Source organism: Sarcophilus harrisii, chromosome 5 (genome assembly GCF_902635505.1).
Source record: "Sarcophilus harrisii chromosome 5, mSarHar1.11, whole genome shotgun sequence".
Classification (NCBI taxonomy): domain Eukaryota; kingdom Metazoa; phylum Chordata; class Mammalia; order Dasyuromorphia; family Dasyuridae; genus Sarcophilus; species Sarcophilus harrisii.
In genome coordinates, this window is record NC_045430.1 from 269749221 (window position 1) to 269776823 (window position 27603).

The 27603-nt window shown below is 45.5% G+C and overlaps 1 protein-coding gene across 1 annotated transcript in view; it reads left to right on the forward strand.

Moving 5' to 3' along the window:
• The window catches only part of NOD1 (nucleotide binding oligomerization domain containing 1), a 47599-nt gene that overhangs the window by 6917 nt on the left and 13079 nt on the right, over positions 1-27603 (forward strand). The window contains 8 exon segments of the mRNA XM_031940264.1: positions 20290-20490; positions 20599-20903; positions 23339-23604; positions 24220-24356; positions 25308-25609; positions 25611-25672; positions 25674-26461; positions 26584-26908. Coding sequence (XP_031796124.1) covers positions 20703-20903; positions 23339-23604; positions 24220-24356; positions 25308-25609; positions 25611-25672; positions 25674-26461; positions 26584-26908 — 2081 coding nt within the window. The 5' untranslated portion in view covers positions 20290-20490; positions 20599-20702.

Here is a 27603-nt window from a genome sequence, read left to right on the forward strand (position 1 = left end):
TATATTCCAGTTATAACATAACCCTGAGGAAATCACTTAAACCCCAAGTATAGCTCTCTAAGAATATACAGAAAAGGAGAAGGAAGAAGCAGTTATTAGGTGCCTACTCGGTGCCAGGTTTTATGCTAAGTTTACAAATAAGATGTCAAACTACAGAAAGGGAGTTTTCTTATCAGGGAGCTATGTCAATGAAATCATTGATTCAGTTCCTATACAACAATGTTTTGCACATATTTATATGTATGCATGTTGGCTTCCTCAGTTGAACATCTCATTTTTGCCTTTTTGTTCCCAGGGCCCAGTAGGAGCTCAATAAATGCTTGTTGATTGGTTGTTTGCTAGCTCCCCTGCAACCAGTCATTTCCCTTCTTTGGTAGGGGAGAGGTAGAGGGAACGGGCATTTATTAAGTATCTGCTATGGGCCAGCCACTTTTGCTAAGTGATTTATAGCTATTATTTGATTTGATCCTCCCAACAACCCTGGAAGGTAGGTGCTATTATCCCATTTTACAGCTGAGATAATTGAGCTACACTGAAGTAAAGTGACTTTTCCCTGTGTTTTAGAAAAAAGATTTCTTTTAGCTCTTGAGCCTACCCCATTAGCAGACACATCTTAAAGATAGGGTTTTGGAAAGGCAAGGGCTGTTTGGAGGGACATTTGAAATGGATGTCAAGTCCTGAGCCTCTACTTGAATGGTGACCCTTTCCTGCTCCTCCCTCCCCCAGCCAGGTCCTGGGAGCCAGAGCTTCAGAGAGCTGGGTACCTTGGGGAATAGGATAGGAATTCTGCAGCTGTTTATATTCAAGCCCTGGCTGAACCTTTCACCTGCACACTCATCCTCTGTGCATTCATGATTAATAATTGCACCCAGACATTTCTTTAGCTGTGGTGCTGTTTATGTTAGAAACTTAAGTAGTGAAGCAACCAGACATAACTTTTGTGTTTGATCATCTTAGTTGCTTAATCAAACAACTGAAGCCCAGTCTCTTTCTCTAAGACAGAAGGAACCTCTTGAATCTAGCTCATAAGCATCTAGTAAGCACCTACTGTATACTCTGCAACTCTACCACCCAGCAACTATTTTGTATCTGCCCCCAGTTAGTTTATAATCCAGCCTCAGGAAAGATCAATGTTCAAATCTCCCTCCTGCCTGTATGATCATAGACAATCTGTGCTGGACCAGCTGGAAGGAACTCCAGAAACTAATAACCCCCTTGTTTTATAGGTAAGACTGCTTAGGACTAGGAGCGGCCTTAAGTCAGACTCGTAGTGAGTCTAGAGTCTTCAAGTCTTAGGATTTGAATCCAAGTCCTCTGACTCTAGAATGCAAGCTTTTTTTCACTATACCAAGCTATACCAATAATGGGAGACTTAAAAATGCCATACGTGCAGAATTTTATATTGCACAGGTTGGGCTCTAAACTGTTCTCACAATTTACAAGCGCACTGTTTTCTCTTCCGGGCAAATTCGCTTGATTGCAATATGCAATACCTATTTCTTTTTTTACTGTCTCCAGTAAAGGTCTAGACTTGTCTCCTGCAAAATGCCCCTTGGGCTCATCAGAGGCTAGTTTGATGGCAATCGTGCCTTCCTGCCTTGACTCGTGTCTTAGGAGGAAAGGAGTTTGATAAGTTGGCATTGCAGCTCGTGAATGGTTAAACCCACTGCCAAACACTCAGCTATTCTCCTGGCACTAGAATCTACAGGGACTCTTTTGCATGGAAAAACCTTCACCACCTCCTAGACTGGGGGCTTCAGAGACGGCTGGATCAGGGAAGCCTCTCACACTGTCCTGTTTGTGTAATCGCTGGGAAAGTACTTTGGATCTGGGATCAGTAGAGCAGGTGCGATGACATTTTAGCTCCACGAAGTGGGCAAGTCCCTTCCCCTCTCCATGCCTCAGTTTCTCCTCTGTAAAATCAAGGGGATTACACTAAACTAGGAGTTCTTAACTTGGGGTCCATGGAACCCCCATGCATAAATAGGTTTCAGGGAATCTCTGAACTTGGATGGGCTTCCATCATAAATGTCAGCAACAAAATGGGATTTAGAAAACAAGTCTAGAGGCTAATCTAGACTATTGCCAGAAAAAGTGGTAAAGCCTGTCCTGAGCTATCTTACAGATCTCTTCTTACTCTAATCTTTAGAGAAATGAGCAATATTGCCACAAAAAGTGGCAAAGCCTGTCCCGAGCTATCTCACAGATCTCTCCTTACTCTGATTTTTAGAGAAATGAGCAATATTGCTACAAAAGTGGTAAAGCTTGTCCCAAGCTATCTCACAGATCTCTTCTTACTCTAATCTAGAGAAATGAGCAATATTGCCACAAAAAGTGGTAAAGCCTGTCCCAAGCTATCTCACAGATCTCTTCTTACTCTAATCTTTAGAGGGGAGCAAACTTGATTTCCAGTTACTACTGCCAGATTCTCGGGGCCTAAGTAGTCCAACATTTCCCATCACCCTTGGAGCATCTTCCTAATGATTCATTTCCAAAGCACTTTAAGTACCTAAAACAAACAAACACATTCATTATTTACAGAAACCCTGTGAAATGGTGCAAATAGGACTATCCTTTTTGCAGGAAAGGAAACTGATCCTCAGAGAGGTGAAATGGTCCACTGAGGGTCACAGAGCCAGGATTCAAAATCCCAAGTCAAGCATTCCTTCCACTCTGCTAGAAATGAACAAAGGAATGAATGAATGAATGGAGGAATGGATGGATGGATAAAAGAAAGAAGAAAAGAAAGAAAAAAAAAGGTCATAGCTGTATATTACTGTGTGCCAGGCTCTGTGCTATGCTGAGGATACATAGACAGAATTGAGTCTCTCTCTGCTCTCACAGAGTTTGCATTCTGCAAAGGTGGAAGGGGGAAACATGTCTAGGGGAACAGTGTACAAGGAAGTCACTGAAGAGTCACTGAAGTCACTGTAGCTATCGAATAATTGACTGACACGCTCTTTCCAGGAACGATGATAGAATAATAATGTTGATTTGATTTCCGAGCCCAAAGCTAGAGATAGAAAGTGAGAGTGGGGGTGGGTAGGACTCTATCACAAGGGGAATAGCAATCTGGACAGGGTGGCTAGAGGGACAGCACAAACAACCACAAACCACAAACAAAACGAGTGAGGGTGGGAGTTAGGATCCAGGAAACTGTCAAGTTGGTCCAAAAGAAATAAGGTTGGGGAGAGGAGCAGCTCAAATCCCCCCCACCCCCAGACTACAACTATTTACCATTAGTGTGTGAGTGTGCCTGTATAGGAAGAAAATAAATATTATTAAATATCTATTGTTTCCCAAGCATTATTTAAGTGCTCTAGAAATATTATCTCTTTCATCTTTAACAACTCTATTAAGTAGGCTGTTATCCCTATCTTTACAGGTGAGGAAACTGAGGCTGAGAGACATTAGATGATTTGTCCAAGGTCAAACATCAAGTATCTGATGTTAAATTTGAATCTTTCAGTCTCCACATCCTGTGCTCTACCAAACATAGTGGATACACAACATACACACACATCCCCCCACCATTGTATAAAAGTACAGGGGGAACTATTTGTGGTTTATATTTTGGGGTAGTTCTTTTTTGTTTCTCTACATAAAACTGGAAGCAGAATGAAGCAATATCTTGGCTTGCCTTGGAGTCGAAACCCAAGTGTCTGTATCCTGCCCCTGTCCCCTTACTTTGTGACCTGCAGCAGGTGAAATGAAACTTCCTGGGATGAGTGGAAATCAGATGTCTGGACCCCCCAAAAGCATAGTTTTGTAACATGGCCATTATTTTCTCGGGAAAGAAAATCCTTCCGTAACTTTGCTCCATAGCCCTTTGAGTTTGTGCGATCAGAGGTCTAGATCTAGAATGGATACATCTCGGCTTTTCATTTTTTGGATAAGAAAACTGAGGCCCAGAGAAGTCATGATTCTCATGAGGACACACAGGAAATAGTGACTTATAAGGTGCTTTCCACAGTATTTTGCCCACTGTACAGAAGAAGAAACTGAGGCTCGGAAAATTTAACTGAATTATTCAGGATCACAAAACTGGCAAATGGCAATCCAAGTTCTTTGACATCTTGTTTTTCTCATGTAACCTACATATGGTAGGAGAGCAAGCAGACCATCTGATTTCTTAGCTAGTGTCAATCTGGATAATACTGTATTGGAATCATCATGGTGGGATGGAAAGAGACCCAGATTTGGAAACAGAGGGCTCAGATTTGAATCCTGATTCTATCGCTTTTGACATGTGAGTCTTTGGGCAAATTTCTTAAATTCTCTGGCCTCAGTTTCTTTATCTGTAAAATGGGAGAAAGTAGACTAGATGATTTCTGAAAGCCCTTCAGGTTCTAAATCTACAGATCCATTAACAGAGGATCAACTGACAAGAGTTTGTAACCCAAGGATTCCTTTAATTCATTTAAACACATTTGAAAAGTACTGTCTGCGAACCCCAAACTAGAAATTCAGCAAGAGAAACTGTGGAAAACAAGTCTGTTCTTTGTCCTTGCCATTGCTGTCCCTCCCTCCCCTTTCTGTTTATGGGCTTGAGGAAAATGAATCTTTTCATGAAGATGGCAGTGCTTCCTTGGGCTCCTCTTGAAGGTAGCCATTGTTTTGGACATTTCATGATACTTATGAAAGGCAGCCTAACTTGGTGTGGAGAGCACAGGGGCAGGCCCAGGGGCAGGAAAATTTGCCTCTGACACTTATTGGGAAAGATCCTTGGCCTTTCAGTGCCTCAGACACTTCTCTAAAAGTATGTTACACTCACACACACACACACACTCACACACACACACACACATACACACACACACACTCACACACACACATACACACACACACACTCACACACACACACACACACACAATTAGGAATATACTGTCTCTTCTGTGCTGAGAGAGGATACGATATACAGCACTAGAGAAAAGAGTCCCACTTTCTCAATGCCCATGACTTTCCCCAACCTGCAATTTTTCAGACTTTCCCCTTTAACCCTCACCTAGACCTATTGTTTAAAAAGCTTCATATCATTTCAAAAGGAAAAAAAAACAAAACTAAACTAAATGTGAGACTGTTGTTGACAAAAGTGATTAGGGTGGATGCACAATATTTATTTTGATAGAAATGTAGTTCTCGAGTGCCGAGATTGCTAGCTAGGGCAGAAGGAAGACAGGCAGTGGTTGGTAAGTAAGCATTCCTTCAAACCAGAGGTGTGTGTCTGTTGTTTACCAAGCATGTTTCTAGGTGTGCTGAGGCAAAGGAAGAGTTTAGATAAAATGAGGTGCCAAACCCTTATGGAGCGTTCCAATGACTCCTGTCCCCAATGCCTGTGTTCCAATTGGCATTGGGGATTTACAGTGTGGAAACTTCTACTAATGCAGATTGCCACTTGTTACCCAGGACACTGAGAAATTAAGAAATTGAGAAATTAAGAGACCTCCCCAGGACCACAGACGTGTGTCAGAGGTGGTCTTGAACCCAAGTCTCCTGACTCTGAGATTAGCTCTAGGAAGCCTCTAAGGAGGAGGCATAGTGTGGCTTGATTCATGAGTTGGCTGAAAGAAATCTCTGTGAGATCATAGAGGAAGTATCTCTACCAATGGAGGGAACCAGTGAAGGCTTCCCGGAAGAGATGGCATTTGCTTTCAAAGATGGGTTAGTAGGGTGCAGTGGAGAGAGGCTCTAGCAGGTTGAAATGTCTATTTGTGAGACCACTTTTAACAACTCCAGGCTTCAGTTTCTTCTTCTGTAAGGTGAGGAGATTGGACTAAGCTACTTCTGGAGTCCTTACCAGTTCTAAATCTGTGATCCTCAAGGCTATTAGGAGGGAGGGGCAGGGGCAATGAAGAGAGGGTGTAGGCCATTCCTAGCATGGGGAATTATACAAATAAAGGTAGGGAGGTAAAAGATTGTTTCCGAATTTCAGGTATGGCCCCATTTGTCTAGATTGGCCGGGGTACAGATATAGGACAAGAATATGAGATAAGCTAGTATTACCTTCCGGGCAGCTGGGGGTACAGCAGAGAATCTGCTGAATCTGGATTCCAGAAGACCTGAGTTCAAATTTGACCTCCGACACTTCCTAGCTCCATGACCCTGGGCAGGTCACTTCACCCTGTTTACTTCAGTTTCAAATAATGTGGAAAAGAAATGACATCTCCCTCTAGTATCTTTGCCAAGAAAACCTCAAATGGAGTCACGAAGTCAGATGTGACTGAAACAAATGAACAATAAAAGTGCTAGATTGTGTAGGGATTTGAATACCAGGCAGAGGAGTTTAAACTTTACAAAGTAGGCAGAGAGAACCTATGAAAGATTGTGAGCTGAAAAGTAAGTTTCCCTGATCATAGATTCAAAGCTAGATGAGACCTCACCCTATCTAGCCCAGCTTCCCCACTTTCGATGAGGAAACTGAGGCACAGACGGTTTAAGTGATATGCCTAATGACATGTAGTAAACTCTAGGAGCAGCTCTTGACCCCAGGCCCTGGCATTCTAGAAGTAATACTCTCTCCATGGGATGGTGGGAGTGGCAGGACCAGCTTAATTTGTAAGAAACCTGAATCTGATTACAGTTAGAGGGATACATACTGGAGGTGAGAGATTGAACAGGAAGATGTATGATTAGTTCTGGAAAATTGGGGGACTGTTTAACGGCCCTTAACAGCTCGGAGTCTTGAGAGTCTGAGGATCAGCCAGTCGGGAAGCATTTATTAAGCTCCTACTATGTGCTAGGCACTGTGCCAAGGGCTGGTGATCAAAAAGGGACAAAATACAGTCCCCTCCCTCAAGCAGAAAGCTCCCTGTTTCCTGGAATTGGTATTCATACACAGCCGCATTCTTTAAATGACATTTAATTTATAGTAGGGTGTGTAACTCCTCACCCTTTGCCATATATTTTCTATTCATTATTTGTCTTTTCTCCCCACCCCCATTTCTCTTTCTCTCTTCTCCTCCTCTTTCTTCTTTCTTTCTTTTTCCTCCTGTTCCTCCCTTTTTCTTCTTTCTCTCTCCTTTTTCTCTTCTTCCTCTTCTTCCACTTCCTTCTCCTCTTCCTTCTCCTCTTCCTTCTTCTTCTTTCTTCTTCTTCTCCTCCTCCTTCTCCTCCTTCTCCTCTTCCTTCTTCTCCTCCTCCTCCTCTCTCTGTCTCTCTCTTCTCTTTTTCTTTCTTTCTCTTTCCTGTTATTCCTCCTTTTTTTCTTCTTTCTCTCTCCTTTTTCTCTTCTTCAACTGCCTCCTCTTCCTTCTTTTTCTCCTCCCCTCTCTTTTCTCTCTGGATTTCTCCCTCTTCCACCTCCTCTTCTTTTTGCTTTCCTCTTCCCCTCCTCCTCCTCTCTTTCATCCTCCTTTTCTTCTCCTTTTTTCTCTCTCTCTCCCTCCTCCTCTTCTTTTTCTCTCCTCATCTTCCTTCACTTCTTTTTCCTCTCTTTCTCTCTGTCCTCCCCCTCTTCCCTCTTTCTTTTATTCTTTTCATTAGTTCCCGCTAGCTTCCAGAAGGCACATATCAGTTAAGTTCTTGTCAACATTATCTAGGAGGAACAGCACATCCTCTAAGGAGGGATCTGTGGATACTTTAGGAAATATAAACACGAGAGAGTGGGCTGATGGAGCCTTAATTGGTTTGGTGGCTTTCCTCCAGTGTGAAGGACTCTGCTGGATTGCCAACCAACCAAGTGTCAAGAATAGTTTCAGAGAGAGCTGTTGGTTCTTAAATTTTCTTTCAGCACCAAACAATTCTCCACATTCCTTGCTGCAAATCTACAGTCATAGTGTCAATAAATGCTGTGACAATTGCTATCTTTTAGGAACTAGAGGTGCCTGGCCTGAGCAGAGAAAACTTGGTAGGGAGGACCATATATTGGGAATTTTCCAGGCTTTTGTGTCAATGAGGGCAAGAGCTGCTCTTATTCAATCCAGAGAGAGAACTGAGCCCATCACCATCATGGTGGACTCATCCTAGCTTCTTAGGGTCCTTCCAAATATGGCTCTCAGACTGAGTGTGGTGCTCCATATGTGATCAGACCAGTCTCAGCCTGGTGATCAGAACATTGTTCCTCTTACCACAGACTGATTCTACATTAAATGTCTTAGCTGCCTTGTCCCAGGATGACTCCTTGAGTTTGTGGCCCAGGTCCTTTTTGACATGACTTGCTATCTAGTAGCAGCAACCACAATAATAGCTAGCATTTATATAGCCCTCTAAGGTTTGCAAAGTGCTTTATACATATTATTTTATTTTATCCCGACAACTCCATTTTACAGATGAGGAAACTCAGGGTCACAGAGCACATGACTTGCACATAGGTAATGAGACAAAATTCACATTCAGATCTTCCTGACTTCAAGTTCAGCGCTCTATTCACATAACAACACAGCTTCCTCAATAAGAAAAATAATGTTGCTATAGCCTGTTTGAGCTTACAGACTTCATAACAACTCTGGGAATTAGGTATTCTAGGCATTATTATTCTTTACAGACAAGGAAACTGAGGCTCAGAGAGAACTGTATTTTTATTGTACTTTTTCTTAATTATATGTAAAGACAAACTTTTAATATTCATCTTTATAAAATTTTGAGTTCAAAATTTTTCTTCCTCCCCCTTTCCAAAAACAGTAAGCAATATAATAAAGGTTATTTATGTGCATTCATGTAAAACATATTTTCATGTTAGTCATGTTGTGAATGAAGAAACAGACCAAAAGGGAAGCAATAAAAAAATAATGAAGAAAGTTAAAGTACTAGGTTTCTATCTGCTTTCAGATTCTTTTCCTAGATGTCAGCATTTTTCATCATGAGTTCTTTGCAATTGTCTTGAGTTATTGCATTGTAAGAGGAGCTAAGTCTATCACTGCACAATGTTGCTGTTATTGTATACAATGTTCTCCTGGTTCTGCTCAGTTCACTTTGTATCAATTCATGTAAGTCTTCCCAGGTTTTCTGAAATCCACCTGCTCATTTCTTTGAGCACAATAGTATTTCATTACATTCACATACCACAGCTTGTTCAACCATTCTTCAATCCATGGACTTCCCTTCAATTTCTAATTTGTTCCCCTCCCATAAAGAGCTATTAGTATTTTTTTGTGCATGTAAGTCCTGTCCCTTTTTTTATGATCTCTTTAGTATACAGTTGTAGCAGTAGTGTTGCTGGATCAAAGGGTATGCATAGTTTAATTGTCCTTTGGGCATAATTCTAAATTGCTCTCCAGGATGGTTGGATCAGTTCACAACTTCACCAACAATGCATAAGGGTCCCAAGGTTCTCACGTTATCTCTAACATTTATCATTTTCCTTTTCTTTCATGTTAGCCAATTTGATAGGTGTTAGGTGATATCTCAGAGCTGTTTTAAATTGTATTTCTCTAATCAATAATTATTTAGAGCATTTCTTTATATGACTATAGATAACTGATTTTTTTTAAATCTGAAAACTGCCCATTTATATCCTTTGACCTTTTATAAATTTGATTCAATTGTCTATATATTTGAGAAATGAGGCCTTTATCAGAGACACTTACTATAAATATTGTTTCCCAGCTTTCTACTTTCTTTCTAATCTTAGTTATATTAGATTTGTTTGTGTAAAAACGTTTTAGTTTAATATAATCAAAATTATTCATTTTACATTTCATAATACTCTCTATCTTGTTTGGTCATGAATTCTTCCCTTCTTTATAGATCCAACAGTAAACAATTTCTTGCCCAAAGAGGTCTACATTCATCCATCATCCCCTAGATGTAGAATTAAGACTTGAATTCAGGTCTTCCTGACACCAAGCCTGGCACTCTCTTTTCTGGGTCTCACTATCTACCTCATCATCCCTCACCCTATATTGAGGTAATTTTGTTTTTGAATCCAAGTGCAGGATTGTATATTTTATCTTTTCCAAACTTTCATCCCATTAGATTCTGCCCGGGGTTCTAATCTTCCTAAATGTCTTTGGATCCTGGCTTTGCTTTCTTTTCATTTATAAATGGGACACATTTGCCATCAATATTGTGGTAAGACATTTTTTTAAAAATGTAGAACAGCCTGAGATCAAGTACACATCCCTAGAGTTCTATAGTGGAAACCTTCCTCTACTATTGCTCTAAATTCCAGTCACTTTGCTTTAGGTTATTCAACTTTCCACACCCACTAATTTTGCTGTCATTCAGTCTACACTCATATTCTCCCTCTTGTCCACAAAGCTATCTTGAGAAATTTGTCTTTTTAAAAATCTAGAATTGTTGTGCTCATGATATTCCCCTGCTATGCCAGTTGAGTAACCCTTTTTAAAAAAGGAAGTATGGTTAAAATAACTTGCTTTTGATAACCCCTCCCAGTTTCTAGTGATCATCACTTCCCTTTTTAAAAAAGAATTTTTTTTTGGTTAAAATGATTGTATATGTATAACCCATATTAAATTCCTTGCTGTCTTGGGGAGGAGGTAGGTAAGGGAGAAAGAAAAAAAAATTTGAAACTCAAATCTTACAAAAATGAACATTGAAAATCATCTTTACATGTAATTGGAAAAATAAAATACTAGAAATTTTAAAAATATATTTTTATTGATAGCTTTTGTTTTTATATTGCCTAAATTTCTCCCTGTATCTCTTCCCCTACTTCCTCCCAAGAGCCATCCTTTATAAGAAATTAAAAAGAAAAACAGAAAAAAGAGGGGAGAAAATCAGCACAACCAATAATGGAGGGAGGGAGAATCATGACAACATATGTAGTGTTCCACATTCGGGAATCTCTTCTCACCACTTGTGCTAAGGAACAGCCGGAGGTGACTTCTATCTTTTCTTCAGCATCAGGCTATTCTTTATAATTTCCCAGCATTCATCTTTGGTTATTTTGTAGCTTTTATTCTTAACCTTGTTATCCCAGCTCTACTGCCTTTGCTTGCATCTATTCATGGCAATCTTTTCACGCTTCTTTTGTGTTCATCACTTTCATTGTTTCTCATAGCACAGCCGTATTCCATCATTTGTTTAGTCATTCCCCAGTTGATGGGCATCTACTTTGTTTCCATTTCTTGGTTAATACCAAAAGTGCTCCTATAAATAGCTGTACTATAAATAAAAATAAATATAAATATTATTTCTTTTCATCAATTATCTCTTTAAGGAATAATCTAGCAGAAAAATCAGTAGGATCAAAGATTATGACCATAATTCCAAATTTCTTTCTCAAAGGTTTATGTCTTAATCACTTAATCACTAGTTAGTGTGCCTTTTCCCCGTATCCCTTCAATTTGACTATTCCTGTGATTTATGTTTAATTTTTTAAATGCTCATCAGGCATCCCTTTTTAAAAAATATATTCTAAGGGACAACTAGATGGCTCCGTGAATAGAGAACTGACCCTGAAATCAGGAGGACCTGAGTTCAAATCTAGCCTCATACATTTAATAGCTCCTAACTGTGTAACCCTGGGCAAGTCACTTAACCCAAATTGTCGAGAGAGAGAGAGAGAGAGAGAGAGAGAGAGAGAGAGGAAAATTGGAACATTAACCTCCCACTGCTTGAGGTCTGTAAAGTTGGTAATTTTGTATGGCCTGTGAATATTTTTATAAATATCCAAATGGCCCTTGGCAGAAAAAAAAATTCCTCTATGTCCAAAGGACTATAAAACTGTGGCTATCCTTTGACCCAGCAGTACCATTACTGGGTCTGTATCCCAAGAAAATCTTAAAGGAGGGAAAAGGACTCACCTGTGCAAAAATGTTTATAGCAGCTCTTTTTGTGGTGGCAAAGAATTGGAAGAGGAATGGATGCCCATCAATTGGGGAATGGCTAAACAAGCTGTGGTGCATGAAGGTAATGCAATATTATTGTTCTGTTAAAAAATGAGGAACAAGCTTATTTTAGAAAGGTCTGAAAAGATTTATATGAACTGATGCTGAGTGAAACAAGCGGAACCAGAAATATATTGTACACAGTCATAGCAAGAACGTGTGATGATCAGCCATGAAAGACTTACTTCTTCTCAGTGGGACAATGATCCAAAGCAATCCCAATAGACTTTGGACAGAAAATGCCATCTGCAACCAGAAAAGAACTAGAGACTGAATGTTAATCAATACATGCTATGTTCACTTCTTTTTTGTTTGTTATTTTTAATCTCTCCCATGGTTTTCCCCTTTTGCTCTTATTTTTCTTTCCCACAATTCATAAAGTAACGTGTGTTTAAAAATAAATAAATTTACTAGGAAAAAAAAGAAAGAAAGAATGATTTCCCTTCCCTGCCTTAGATTAATAGTGGGACAACCACCAAGTCCAGTGGTCAGGAAGTCTGTTGAAACTCCTCTGTTTCAGTCAGGGATAAGTAGGATGAATTTCATTACCCCATTCCTTGGAAAATGGATCTCTCTACATCTTGGCCCAACTGGCCTAGAGTCCCTGGGAATAAGGCTCTTGTGTTTCTGCCTCCTGTGCTTCTTACTGTCCTCCCAGATCACTTCCTGCTAGACCTCAGATGGCTTCCTGCCAACTATTATGGTCAGCTAAGTTCCCATACACTGGCAGGTTCAAGTGGAGTTGACTCCAGTATCCCGTCCAGCCTTTTGGCTAGAATTCTGGGATAGGCATCCCCAAGGCCAGGTTGTAATCCTATTTCCACTTCTTAGTGAAATATTCTTGCCACCTCAGCAGTCCTTTGTTGAAGAGGCAGCATGAAGTGGTAAGAAGAGCCCTGGACTTGGGAGTCAAGAGAGACTTGGATTTCAATATTATCCCTAGAATGGTCCATCTTGAATAGTAAAAAGAAAAATGTAAGTTTATTAAGAACCTACTATATTCCAGGCACTGTGCTATGCTTTTAGCTTTACAAATACCATCCCACCTGATCCTCACAGCTACCCTGGGAAGGGTTATTGTTGTTATCCCCATTTTACAGTTGAGGAAACAGAGACAGAGGTGTAGTGGCTTGCTCAGGGTCACACAGCTAGTAAGTGTCTGAGGCTGAATTTGAACTCAGGTCTTTTACCTGCAGGCTTGGTGCTATATCCTTTGTGCCACCAAGCTGCCATCACAGTTTAGGAAGAGCAGAAACACAAAAGAAAGGCACCATGTGTTCCCAGACACATGGCAGAAGGATGGAGAGATAAGAAAGATGCCTGTGAATTCTTTTTTCTTCACAATTTTGGGATAAGACCAAGCCTGTGGAAAGGAGGGCAATCTGGATGGTGAAGGGCTTCCATTTTTATGAAGACCTATTGAAGGATCCTAACCTAGAGAAGAGAAGGCTGGGGGATGAGATGCTGTCTTCTGTTATTGGAAGGGCTGTCATGGAGGGAAAAAGTAGAGTTGATCTATTTGGCCTCAAGGGGCAGAAATTGCAAAGAGTCATATTTTGGGCTGATAATTAGGAAGGACTTTTAACGATTGGAGCTGCCCCAAAGTGGCCCAGGCTGTCTGGACATCATCTAGGAAAAGTAAGTAGAAGTCCCTATGTGACTGTGTCACATGTATGGGATGGCGTATTCACAGTGGAGGGTACTTCCATGACTCCTGCAGGGTTCAGTAGGCAGCTTGTCTTTTTCTGAGGCTGGAAGCCAACATGCCCTTCTGAGAGACTACATCTTTCTCAAAGTCTAGGCGATGCTGAAGGGAAATAGCTAATAGAGACTTTCATACCAATCAGGAATTTCATAGACTTTTCAGTCTTCTGTACCTGGCTGCTCCAGCAGGACAGGGGACCTGCCTCCAAATCTTCGGGGTTCGGGGTTCACCTACATCCTTTCACTTTCACTTTCAGTGACCTAAGTCAAGCCTTCTGGTCTCTTCTATGAGTTAAACACTCACCAAATCTCCCTTATAACATTAACAATGCTCACTTCACTATCCTCTGGTTTCTGTTAATCTAGGTTTTCATTTTGTGAGTTTTATCTGTTAAAGTCTTAAAACAGCCACATGCAAATGAGCTGAGGGACCACAGTGCTCTGCAGCTCCAGCCATTCCATCGTCTTCAAATAAGTCCAATGTATATAGCCTTCATCTCTGACACCTATGTTTTTTTTATATTTGAAATTTAAAATCCTTTACCATTTGATTTAATTCTTTTTGTTCCTTTACCCAAAGGTACTTTTTATGCCCCTGTCAGTACCAAACTACTACCCATGAAAAGGCAGACACCTTGAAGTGTACAAGTTTGTGTCCACTATACTAAGTACTGGAGAGATAAAGACAAAGCAAATATAGCCCTTGTCCTCAAGGGATTTATATTCTGTTGGTGGAATCGTCATGAATATAGAGAGATATAAACAAGATAGGGACTGAGCAAATGGAAGGTATCCTTAAAGGACAAGGACATTAGCAGCTGGGAGCAACTGGAAAAAGCTCCTCGTGTCATGTGATGCTTAAGCTGAATCTTAAAGGAAGCCAGGGATTACTCCAAATTGTTAAGTTGAGAAGGAATAGCATTCTAGGAAGGGGAATGACTTCTGAAACAAATTGAAAAAGAGAGAAAGGGGGAAGAGCAGGTAGGCAGCATGGTCAGACTGTAGCATCAAAGAAGAGAGTAACATGGAAGAACAGAAAGGTAGCAAAGACCCAGCTTATAAAAAGCTTTAAATACTTTATTTATTTTATATTTATACTTTATTTATTTGTTTCCTGTATTTATTTCCTGTATTTATTAGTAATGTTTGATGGTGAGTCTGAAGGCCTGCCTTCAGGAGCAGGAGTTTATTTGATCCTAAGGGATGAGGACATCAGATCTATACTTTAGGAAAATCATATTGATAGCTATATGAAGGGTAGAGTGGAATGGAGAGATGAGAGACCAATTAGGAGGCTCCTGTAGTCATCTAAGGAAAGGACTTAGCTAGGGTGATGGCTGTGTGAGGGATGAGAAAAGGAATCCTAGAGATGTGTAGAAAGAAATGACAACTTGTGGTCCTGGCCAAGTCATTTGCCTCAGTTTCCTCATCTGCACAATGATCTGGAGAAAAAAATGGCAAATCACTCCAGTATCTCTGCCAAAAAAAACCTCAGATGGGGGCACAGAAAGCCGGACACTATTGAAATGACTTTCCAAGAGATGTGTGCCACGAATGAGCGTAAGAAGTAGAGAATGTCATCTGGGGGATTCTGGTATCCTCAAAAGTAAGAAGGGAGGAAGAGAAATATAGAAGTAAACGAGGAAAAAAGTAGGGCTGTTTCTGAGGAAAAAATAATGAAGTCTGGCTTTGCCGTGTTGAATCTGAGCTGCCTAAATCCAATTGAAAATGTGAGGCTCACCATCAGTATTTACAGGACCTCTCAAAAATATCTCAAATAAGCACTGAATAAATAATAGTAATACTAATAATAGTAATTAATAATAGTAAGAATGGTAGCTGGTATTTACATAGTCTACAAAAGCTATCTCATTTTATCTTCACAATGAGTACGAAGTAAGTGCTATTATTATACCCATTTTACAGATAAGAAAACAGGCAGAGCGAGGTAAACTGACTTTCCCAGGGTCACACTGTAAGCATCTGAGGCTGGATTTGAACTGATGCCTTCTTGTTGCCCAAGTCCAATGCTCTAACTGTTGCACCATCTAATAAATGCTGACCTCCCTCAGCATTGTCCTGAGCAGGGCACTCCCTCACCCCGCGTGGCCAGTCCATTGTCAGATCCTGCTGTCCCTGGCCCAGCTCCCCTCCGGACAGACACTGCCTTCGTTTTGCAATAGTTTCCTAACTCGTCTCCTGGCACAGAGTCTCTTGTGGCCCATCCCCGACACTGCTGCCAAAGTGAATTCACCCATTTAGGCAAGGCAGTGCTGGCTTCCTGTGGCCTCTGGGCTGCAATAGAAATCCCTGTTTCACTTTTAAAGCCCTGCAGGATGACCCAGCCATCCCTTCCAGCCTCAGTGGAGACCCCAGCCTCCCCTGTCCCGTGGCAGTCCTGCCAACTGGTCTTCTTGCCGTTTCCTGTGATGCTCTCATCTGTTGGCCCTGGGCCCCGGGCCTGGCTGGCCATCCTTTCAGGGACTCCGTACCTGTCTTACAGACCCCCGCTCTGCCCTTTCGGAGGCGCTCAAACATGCATCATTTGCATGCAGCCTTTGCTGAGGCCCCACACCTGTTAAAGCTCTTCCTCCTCCCCTCGCTTGCCTTTAACAGCATTTCTCTGCACATTTATTCACTTTATATTTAAGGTAAAGGTGCTTCTGTGGGTCTCCTTGGAATATAGACCCCTGGAAAGGGGGAACTGGTTCATTCCTTATATTTGTGACTCCAGCACCTACCAGAGTACTTGGCACTCGTAGGTGTCTAATAAATGCTTGATTGATTGAGCAGTTGATGCAGCATTGGAGTTTAAAAGAGAGACTGGGACTAAGCAGAGATGATCACTGAACCCAGGGAAATTGGTGATTGCCAGACAAGAGGGTGCAGGAGAGGGGAGGAGGGCCAGGGAGGACTCCCTGCAGTTAGTGGCCTGGACCTGAAGATCCAGGACAGGACACGAGGAAGGGGGTGGTGTTCAGTAAGGCCATGTGTGCCCAAGGGGCCCCCAAACATGAACCAGTCTCCCTTTCAAGGAGTCTCAGTTCTAATCCGGCCCTATGGAAGCATCTGTATTTTAAATATAAAGTGAATAAATAGAAAATAAATCTTCTTAAAGAGAAGCCGGGAGGGGAAGAAGGGTCTGAGAAAAGGGCACGAGATTGGGCAATCCCTAGATCCTTGGTAGCTTGGGAGAAGTTGGTTGCAGTTGGCTGGAAGCCAGTTTTCGGATGCCATGCTTTCTAAAAAGTCCCTGCCAGCTCTGCTGCTCTCCTCCCTCCCCCCACTGCTGGCTTTCCCTGCCAGAGCTTTCTATCACTGAGAGATTCTGGGAAGTCTCCTGATTTGCCAAAGCTCCCTTGGCTTCTCGCCCTGCCTCAGACACTGGGGGGGATCCTGCTTCACTGAGGGGCTCGCCAGCCTCCTACAAGAGGATGGTTGGTTCAGACATTGGGGGGATCCTGCTTCACTAAGGGGCTTGCCAGCTTCCTACAAGAGATGGGTGGTTGGTTCAGACACTGGGGGGATCCTGCTTCACTGAGGGGCTCGCCGGCCTCCTATAAAGAAGGGCAGTTGAGAGATCTCATATCTGCTTCTCTGCATACATGGGACCCCAGGCTGGGATTTGGATTTGAATTCAGGCCTTCCAGTCCAGGGCTTTAGCTGTTATCCCACAGGTAAAACTTGTGTCTGCTTCCCGTATTCACGGAACCATCCACGACCCCTGATGACAGAAGTAGGATTTGCATCCAGGCCCTTTGCCTTCCCACAAGTCCCTTTGTACCCTGTTGTCTCTGCAGCTGCCCCACTTTTCCCTACGGGTTTCAGGTGATATCCAATGTAAGTGTGTACGTGGGTCAGTGGGATGCGTGCCAGCCACAATGGCAGCCGGCCTGCTTTTCCACTAGCACCTGTCCTTGGTCAGAGTGATGCTGTATTTGAGTGACAGTCAGGTTTGATGGGCGTCAGCCTCATGCTGAGTCACGACTGTGAATGCCCTAGTCCCTGCCTGGGGTTGCTGGGTAACCCACGCTGCCTGGGGGGGTAGGGATGAGGGGGCTCACCGTGGCAGAAACGCCAAAGCATTTTGATCAGCAGAGAAAGCTGCTGGAGAAGCTGGGCGGAGAGAGCTCTCCCACTCGGGACTGTGTGACCCTGGGCTAGTGTCTTCACCACACTGGGATCTTCTCATCCATAAAGTGACCTCCTAGAGCTCTTCTTCATGATGACCTGGCAGCTTCAACCTCTGTTGTGATCATCTCCATTTTACAGATTAAGAAACTGAGGCTGGGAAAAGTGAAATAGCTCATGCATTTCGGAGGCAGCATGGTTCACTAGCCCTCATTCATGAAGATGGGATACTTCTCTAGGCGGTGTGCGCTCAGCCCTCCCTCCATCAAGAGGACAGGGCTTGGAGGGGACCTGGACTTAACCGAGTACATTATTAGCCTCCCTTCTGCCAACCATTGGGCAGCTAGAATTCAAATTTGCCTCAAACGTGACCAGCCATGTGACCCCAGGCAGGTCACTTCGTGCTGTCTGCCTCAGTTTCCTCATCTGTAAAATGAGCTGGAGAAGAAAATGGCCAATCTCTGCCAAGAAAACCCCAAATGGATCACAAGGAGCTGGACACCGCTAGGAAACCGTCGGACAACTGCCGCCAGCGGCTCTGGGAGCGGGCTCATAGCTTAGAGCATGTCTAAGGCTCGCCGCCCCCAAGGCTTCACACTGACTGAGGCATCTCCTTTCCTCCCGCCATCCCCTCGACTCTTCCTGGGGTGGCCCTTCCCCCAGTCCTGAGACCAGACACACGTGGAGCAGGTCCAGGACAGGTTCCGCTGCTGGTGCCCTATTCTGATTGAATTGGCACTCTGGCACAGGCCTCCCAAGCCCCACCCAAGCCTGGGGATTTTCTCAAAGGAATCCACTGGGTCTTCTTGACCTGTCCCCAACTGTTTGGCATTCCCAAGGGCTTCTGGGAACAGGCTGCCCCGCTCTGTGCTTCCGCCTCCTGCTGCGCCCCATCACTTGCCTTTCCTTCTTGTTGGCACCTGCATTTCCCGAGAGAATCTGCTTACAAAAAACATCAAGTCTAGACAATCCTCGCTAAACCCCTCCTGACCAGGGTTAAATTCTAAACCACAGAAAACATCCTGAGTTCATCCAAGGTTCCTGACCGGCCCCTCCTGGCCCATCCTCTCCTGGTTGGCCCCTCCTGACCGGCCCCTCCTGGCCCTTTCTTGGCTGCTCTTGGCCTCTGGCCACACCTTCCACAGGTCAGCGCCTTGGCTCACCCACACTAGCTTTCAACAGAAGGGACCTTGCAGATCATTTTATTTGACAGATGACAAAAACGAAAAATGAAGGGGGGAAATGACCCATTATGGGACATTCGCCTTAAAGCTGGAAGGTCCAACCCCTGCCCCTTACATTGGAGGACACTGAGACCCAGCAGATGGAAATGACTTCTCCAGAGTCACAAAGCAAGTCAGTCTTAGACACGGGATTTGAATCCCAGTCCTTGAACTTGTCCAGGATCCCATGGATAATAAGCAGCAAAGCTGGAATTCCAAGGCAGGCCTTCAGACTCACCATCAAAGCCCCAAAAGATTTATCAGCTCCCGCACAGTCACACAAGCCAAAACTGGAACCCAGAACCTCCCAAAAAGAAGGGATGCTGGAGGGCTTCTATTCCTGAAATTTATAACTTCTTAGTAAACCAGACATGACTAAAATCAATAAGGATCCAAAAAAAGAAAGGATGCTGGGGAGCTTCTTTCTCCTGAAATTTATAACTTCTTAGTAAACCAGAAGTGACTAAAATTAATAAAGATCCAAGAAAGAAGGGATGCTGGAGGGCTCCTGGTTTTGCTTGGTTTCCTCTTTTTGTTCCTCATTTAGCAACTCTTTCCATTCCTGCTTAGAAAATTACTGCCCATTATACCCCAAGGAGATACTAAAAAAGGGAAAGGGACCCGTATGTGCCAAAATGTTTGTGGCAGCCCTGTTTGTAGTGGCCAGAAACTGGAAACTGATTGGATGCCCATCAATTGGAGAATGGTTGGGTAAATTGTGGTATGTTAATGTTATGGAATATTATTGTTCTGTAAGAAACGACCAGCAGGATGAATACAGAGAGGCTTGGAGAGACTTACATGAACTGATGCTGAGCGAAGTGAGCAGAACCAGGAGATCATTATATACGTCAACAATGACACTGTATGAGGATGTATTCTGATGGAAGTGGATTTCTTTGACAAAGAGACCTAATTCAGTTTCAATTGATCAAGGATGGACAGAAGCAGCTACACCCAAAGAAAGAACACTGGGAAATGAATGTAAACTGTTTGCATTTTTGTTTTTCTTCCCGGGCTATTTTTACCTTCTGAATCCAATTCTCCCTGAGCAACAAGAGAACTGTTCGGTTCTGCACACATACATTGTATCTAGGATATACTGCGACATATTCAACATATATACGACTGCTTGCCATCTAGGGGAGGGGGTGGAGGGAGGGAGGGGAAAAATTGGAACAGAAGTGAGTGCAAGGGATAATGTAAAAAAATTACCCAGGCATGGATTCTGTCAATAAAAAGTTATTATAATAAAAAAAAAGAAAGAAAGAAAAAGAAAATGACTGCCCAGTTTGAAGTGATTTTCTGGAGTCCCGGCAGGCAAAATTGTTCAATGAATACACATCCTTTGTAGGATTATGTCTTTTGAAAACAAAGTCGAGCTAATTGTGTTTCAAGCAAAATCCTTGCTCATAGCTAATGTTGCCTTTCCTTTTCCCAGAGAGGACTATGGGAGGCAGAACATGACAAGAGTGCTGGCTTGGAGGAGAGAGCCTTGAGTGCCAATCCTGCCCCGAACACGCTCGCTGTGTGATCCCAGGGAAGGGATTTAATCTACCTGTTTCCTCAACTGTACAATGGAGCTAGAGTTGTAATGAGGATTGAGTAAGAGACCGTCTGTCAAGGCTGGGCCTGGCACACAGTAGGTGCTTAATAAATGCTTATTCGCTTTTCTAATTTGGGTTCAGCGGAAGAAAATGACCGGGCGGTTGCTCGGTTTTACTAACAGCTACTGCCTTTGTTTTCCTAGGCCTTGGGTGAGGAAGGAGAAGCCACAGGCATGAAGGGTCTGCTTGCCAAAAGACCTCAGAGACAGATGCAGCCAGAGGTGAAGCTGGGGAAGGTCCCTTAGCCATGGACACCCAGGCCCTCCCCGAGGCGAGGGCGGCGCCCCGGGACTCCCGCTCGTGCATCCGGCTGCTCCGGGTGGAGCGAGAGCGCCTGGTCACCCACCTCCACAACGTCCAGTGTCTCCTCGACAACCTGCTCGTCAACGAGTACTTCTCCGGGGAAGACGCCGAGATCGTGGGCGCCTGCCCCACGCTGCCCGACAAGGTGCGCTGTTTGCTGGGGGAGCCTCCTCCAGCCCAGAGGTCCCTGGGAGCTGGATGGAACAGCGAGGAGGGCAACCCCCCCACCAGCAACTCAGACCAGGAGGTCTCTGGCTTTTTTCTTATTAGAGACTTCGGTTTTTGACTCCATAGAATGCTGGAGAAGGAACATCGGCTCTGGAGTCGGAGATTGGGGATTAATGATGCTCTGTGTGTGTGTGTGTGTGTGTGTGTGTGAGTGTGTTTATGTCTGAGTGTGTGTCTGTGTGTGCACATGTGAGTCTGGGTGTATGTGTGTCTGTGTTTGTGTCTGAGTGTGTCTGTGTGTGCACATGTGAGTCTGGGTGTATGTGTGTCTGTGTTTGTGCCTGAGTGTGTCTGTGTGTGCACATGTGAGTCTGGGTGTATGTGTGTCTGTGTTTGTGTCTGAGTGTGTGTCTGTGTGTGCACATGTGAGTCTGGGTGTATGTGTGTGTGTCTGTGTGTGTGTGTGTGTGTAAATTCGGGTAAATTCCTGCCCTCCCAGCGCATTTTTAGATTCGGTGCCTCCCCTTCCGCTCCAGATAAGTGGTTCTGTAATCAGCATCCCCCCAAAAGTTGAGACCGCAAGCTGGGCTGCGGCTCCCGGGGCCACTTCCCGCTTTCGCTGCTGCTCGTTAGCCAGCGGGCATTTTCACTTTCACAACTAAGTAGCGGGGGCTGCTGTAGTTGCCAGGAGTTCTGGCGCCACAGAGCACCGTTTTCATTCATGTTGAAGCCACAGAATCGTAGGGAGGGACCTCCGAGTAGACTCCCCCGAGCCGTCTCTGAGGATCCTGGGAAGGGGCACGGGGGCTGCCCCCTCTGCTACCCAGCAGGAGGCCACCCCTCCCCAGCACGTGGCTGTGGTGCTTCAGGCTCCGGGCTTTGCCTGGGGGAGCAAACAGCTCCCATCACAATGCTAATCCCTGATTCCCTAACTCCTTCCCTTTGGGACTTTTTGTGGTTCGTTTTTGTGGGTAAATGAGCCAAAGAGAAACTTTCAGTCCTGGCCGAGGAGAGCTGGGCAGCTGCTGTGCAGGGAAGGGATGAACCTGAGCAAGCCCATCAGGTGTAGACCACACAACCGTCTGCATCCTAAACTGTCTACACACAGCGGGGCAGGGTGGGAATGGGGGGACACACCCCTCTACAGGGGTGGCGAGCCGGAGCACTGGAGCCTCACCCAGAGTATCTCCCCTTTTTTCAATTTATTGATCAGTTACTGGGACTTTTTCTCCCTCTTCTTCCTCTTTCCCTTTTTCTTTTGTTTTCATTTAATTTTTTTTTTCTCAGTTACATTTAAAACAACATTTTTTTTTGGCTACACACGAACATTCATTTTTTACATTTTTCCATATGAATCATGTTGAGAGAGAAAAATCAGAGCAAAGCTCTTTTTCTTTTTAAAACAATGTCTTTCAGCAGTCTTGAAGTCAGGAGGACTCGAGTTCAAATCCGACCTCAGACACTTAACACTTGCCAGCTGTGTGACCCTGGGCAAGTCACTTAACCCCAGTTGCCTCAGCCAAATATATATACACAATCTTTGTTATAAAGGATGATTCTGTAGGATGGAGAGGGATACAGTGAGCCCTTTAGACCAAGTTTAAAAAAAAAACCAAACATTAAAATTTGCATTAAAAAACGGGAGACAAACACATTTCCTCTCCTAGAATCCTTCACTTATCTTTTGAGAATTATGAAGAGTTTCTCACAATCTGGGGGCCAGAGGGCATGCCCCACCGGGACCCTAAAGACCTCCTAAAATTTGTCCGAGATGTTAATTCTCAGTCTGATGTGGGTTTGACTCGGGGTCACTGAGGTTCTTGTGAGCTCTGAGCAAATTGATGCAGTTTTTAAAAAGTAAAAATACTTCAACAGCGACAAGTTGTTTTGGGGAAGTAGAGACACATTGGCTCCTTTCTAGAAAATTTCTCGGGGATCAGATAGTCCAGGGAGTTACCCATAGCCCCAGTGGTCTTGCCCTTTCTCTCTCTTAAGCTGGTGTAGGTTTTATCCCTGCAGGGGAGGGATGCATTGTGTCATTGCTAAGCGGACCAGCTGTCAGGCAGGTTCATTTCTCCCGTGATCCTCCACCAGCACTGTGCCTCAGGGGCTGGTCCACGATGGTAAACAGTTCCCTGACCTTTCTGAGAAGATCATAGAACACCCCATTGATTCCATACTGTCAGGGCAAGAGCAGAGATCATGGGAAAAGAGAAAAGTTCTCAGGGTGGCCTTGGGCAGCAGCCTGCGAAGGTCCTCCAGCTTAGTTCTGAGGCACTCCCGCTTCGGACAGGCCAACGCAGGCAACAGCTTCCCTGGGCCGTCACCATAGACCCCTTCCAAGTGCCCAAACACCAAGAGAACTGGGGGAAGGAGTGGGCTGATGCCCTGCCTGTTTGTCACCACCCCTAGGTCCGTAAGATGCTGGACCTGGTTCAGAGCAAAGGGGAGGAAGTGTGTGAGTATCTCATCTATGTGCTGCAGCAAATCCCGGACGCATTCGTCGATCTGCAGCCCTGGCTGGAGGAGATCCGCTTCTCGTCCTCAGAGCTCGTGAGGGGCAGAACAGTCGTGAACACTGATCCTGGTAAGCCAGGGAGGTGCTGGCACACCGAGTCACCAGAGCTTTATTTGCCAGAAGCTCGGGGAGTTCCCGCGGAGTTCTGGCAGCCTTTCTGATTCTGAGCCATCCCCTCTCATCCTTTGTAGGAAATACTCATTATTTTCCTTTTCAGTCAATCAGGGAGCATTTAGTAAGCTCTGTTAGATCTGAGCTCACAAATACAGTAAATAATTCCTGCTCATAAGATTCACAGGATCTGGGTGAGATGTCCTCAGATCAGTCAGTCAATCAGCAACCATTATTAAGCACCTATTATGTGTCCTCTTTATATAATAACATATATTATATATAATATAACATTATATATGATATAATAATATGTATTAACAAATAATATAATAGTGTGTGTTATATATAATATAATAACATATATTATAATGCATATAGTATATAATATAAACTTATATAATTGTGTACATACCCACAGAAGGGTAAATTAAATGAGCCCAGCGTTGCTAGCACCAGGGGGCTATCCACAAAGGCTTCCTGGAAAAGGGGACACGGCATTTGCTTGTGGGAGAGCCTTCCGGCCCTGTGGGACAGGCAGAAAGGGAGGATGAAGAGCCAGCTTCTCCTGGCACAGCTGTTCAAGTTTGCCAACTGCTCTCATTCTTTGTTACCAAGAACCCCCACCCCACGTATCCAGTCTGCTCTCAAATCCTGTTGACAGCTTTATACCCTCTCTCAAATATGCCCCCTTTCCTCCCAACATTGCTGCCCATGCCCAAGTCACTCCACTTCTGGACTCTTGCAATAGCCGCCGGCAGGTCTCCCCCCCCCCAACTCATCCTCCATTCCGTTGCCAAGGTGATCTTGCCAAACCCAGATTTGACACCGTCACATCCCCTCCCCCCCTTCAGTAAATTCCTGGAGCCCCTTCTCACTGCTGGGATCCAATATGCAATCTCCCATTCGGCTCTTAAAGCCCTTTACTAAAAAGTCCACATACACTGGGTTCCAATGCCATCAGCCGCCTGCTGTTTTTCCCACAGGACATTTCGTCTCCCAACATTTTCCCTGCTCTTCTCCCTCCTGCTGCCTTCTGGGGCCTCCGAGTCCCAGCCCAAATCCTCCTTGCCCAGGCCCCTTGCCCTGATTCCCCTTAATTCTGGCGCCTTCCCTCAAAAACGACCCCTAATTGATCCCGTATATAAAGCTTGTTTCTATGGGGATATTTGCGTGCTTTCTTGTTCATTAGAATGGAACCTCCTTGAGAGCAGGAGCTACCTTTGGCCTCTCTTTGCATCCCCAGAATTTAGCACCTCCCCTGGCACACAATAGGTACTTAATAACTGCTTATTAATTTGACTTGATTTTTACTAGGGATGGCTCTGGGTAAGGCAAGAGGATAGAGACAATTGGCTTTGAAAATTAATAAAATACTTTTTAAAAAAAATAAAAAAGCATGTTATAGGTGAAAAGTTCTGGTAATTTCTTCCTGAATCACAGGAGGGGGCTCCTGCTCCTACTCTGCACAAGGTATATGAAGCCAGGCTTCTTCTTGGAAATAAACCCATCCTTTCTCTGTCTCCCCCTTTCTTCCCCTGTTTTCTTTCTCCCTTCCTCCCCTTTTTCCCTTTCTTCTCCTTTCTCTTTCCCTTCTTTCCTCCTCCCTTTTTCTCTGCCTTCTCCCTCTTTTCCTTTCCTCTTCGTGCCTTCCTGTCTGTGTTTCGCTGTCTGTCTCTCCCTCTCCCTCCTCCCTCCCTTCCTTTTTCCCCCTCCTGCCGCCCTGCCCCTTCCCGCCCCTCCCCTCCCCAGGAGCAGATACCGGAAGCGCGCCCCAGGGGACCAAGTTCACGTACAGGTCGAAGGAGAGATGCTGGGGGGACGGCACCCGAGAACCTCATGGAGCTGGTGGACTTCGCAACGAGCCTCGCCTCGCCTGGCCCTGCTGGACGACTCCACGGGGGCCCAACCGAGGAGAACGGCCCGCCCGCGACGCGGGCGTGGGCAAGTCGGTGCTGCTGCAGAAGCTGCAGAGCCTGTGGGCGCGCGAGGAGCTGGCCGCGGGGGCCAAGTTCTTCTTCCCCTTCCGCTGCCGCATGTTCAGCTGCTTCCCGGCCAGCTGGAGTTTCCCCGGGGAGCTGCCTCAAGCGTCTGGAGCCGAACGCCTGCGCCTTCCTCCCGCTTTCCCCGCCTCCCCTCTTACTCGGGTTCACGAGCTGCACTGACCGACTTGAGCCCTGGTTCACGCGTCCCCCAGCCCGCCCACCCGCTGGCGCTGCTGGCCAGCCTGCTCCGAGGCAAGCTGCTCCCGGGCGCGGGGAAGGTGCTGACGGCCCGCACCGGCGTCGAGGTCCCCCGCGCCTTCGTCCGGAAAAAGGTGCAGCTGCGGGGCTTCTCGCCCAGCCACCTGCGGGCCTACACCTGCAAGTTCTTCCCGGACCGGGCCCTGCAGGTGCGAGTCCTGAACCAGCTGGACGCCAGCCCCCACCTGTGCACCCTGTGCTCCGTGCCCTTGTTCTGCTGGATCATCTTCAGGTGCTTCCGCCACTTCCACGGCGCCCGCGAGGATGGCCAGCCTCTGCCCGGCCTCACGCTGACTCTCACCGACATCTTCCTGCTCATGAGCGAGGCCCACCTGAACCGGGCGCTGCCCACCAGCCTCGTGCAGCGCAACACGCGGAGCCAGGTGGAGACGTTGCGCTCCGGCCGGGAGACGCTGCGCGCCCTGGGCCGCCTCGCCTACTGGGGCATGCTGAAGAACCTCTTCGTCTTCAGCCAGGAGGAGGTGGAGGCCGCCGACGTGCAGGAGGCGGACCTGCAGCTGGGCTTTGTCCGGGCCGTGCCCGAGCCGGGGCCCCTCGGGGACCAGCCCGCCTACGAGTTCCTGCACATCACCCTGCAGTCCTTCTTCACCGCCCTCTTCCTCGTTCCACACAAGGGGGCAAAGGGGACCCGGTTCTTCCCAAGTGGATCCCCGGGGGACGGCCCGCCCCCCTGCCCGGGGGCTGCCTCGGGAGCAACCCGACAAAGGGGGACCCGCCCGAACAACACCACGAGTTCACCAACCCTTCCCGCCTGTCCGGCCAAGGGCTGCGCGCACCCGGGCCGGGGCCGAGGCGCCCGGCAGGGAAGGAGGCCTCTGAGGCACCGTTCGCCAGCCGCGCCGACCTGAAGGGCCCCCCGACCAACCGGGGAAGTAACCAGGTGCAGGCCATGCCCACCTTCATCTGGATGCTGCGCTGCAACAACGAGCCAGCGGGTGGGCTCGCCAGGGACGCCCAACCATCAAGCTCACCATGCAAGCCCCGCCGACTGCTCGGCGCCTCCTCCCCGAATCAGCAGCCGCCGACCTGGCAAAACAACCTCAACGACACGGCGAAGGAGCTGCGTCTGCCGCCCCCACGGGTCATCAGGTGAGAGCTGCTCTGTGCCCGGCTGCCAGAGGAGCTGGGGCCGGCCCCTTCCACCCTCTTCTTTCCAGCCACCTTCGCTTTACCATTCCAAAATCATTTAAAAAATTTAAATTAATTTTAAATTTTATCTATTATTAATTCTAATTTTAATATAATTATTATTAAATTTAATATTAATTTTAAATTAATAGCTTTTTTATTTTCAAATTACACGCTAAGATAGTTCCCCACATTCACCCTTGCAAAACCTTGTTTTCCAAACTTTTCTCCCTTCCTTCCCCTCTCCTCCCTCCCCTGGGCAACAAGCAACCCACCAGGTGCATCTCCTCCCAACTCATTTCCACATTTATCATCAGCAAACATGGATGAAAGCACTTCCACAGATTAGAACTAGGGATTCGCCACCAAGGCATCCAGTCTGTACCTTTAGGGAGCTTCTGTAGCCCTGGCAAAAAGGCAAGCAAACCCAAGGAGGGAAATGGAAGATCCATAGAACGACACAAGTGCTAAGTGGAGGGAAGGGAAAAGCCTCACATAATAATAATAGTTAATATTTCGGTAGCACCCGCTAGGTTCTGGGGCCCTTGGTAAGCCCTTTTTGATTATCTCAGTTGATGTTCACAACAACCCTGGCAGTGGGTGCTTAATAATTTTGGAAACTTGGGCAGGAATAGGTGACCTGATTTGCTCAGGAT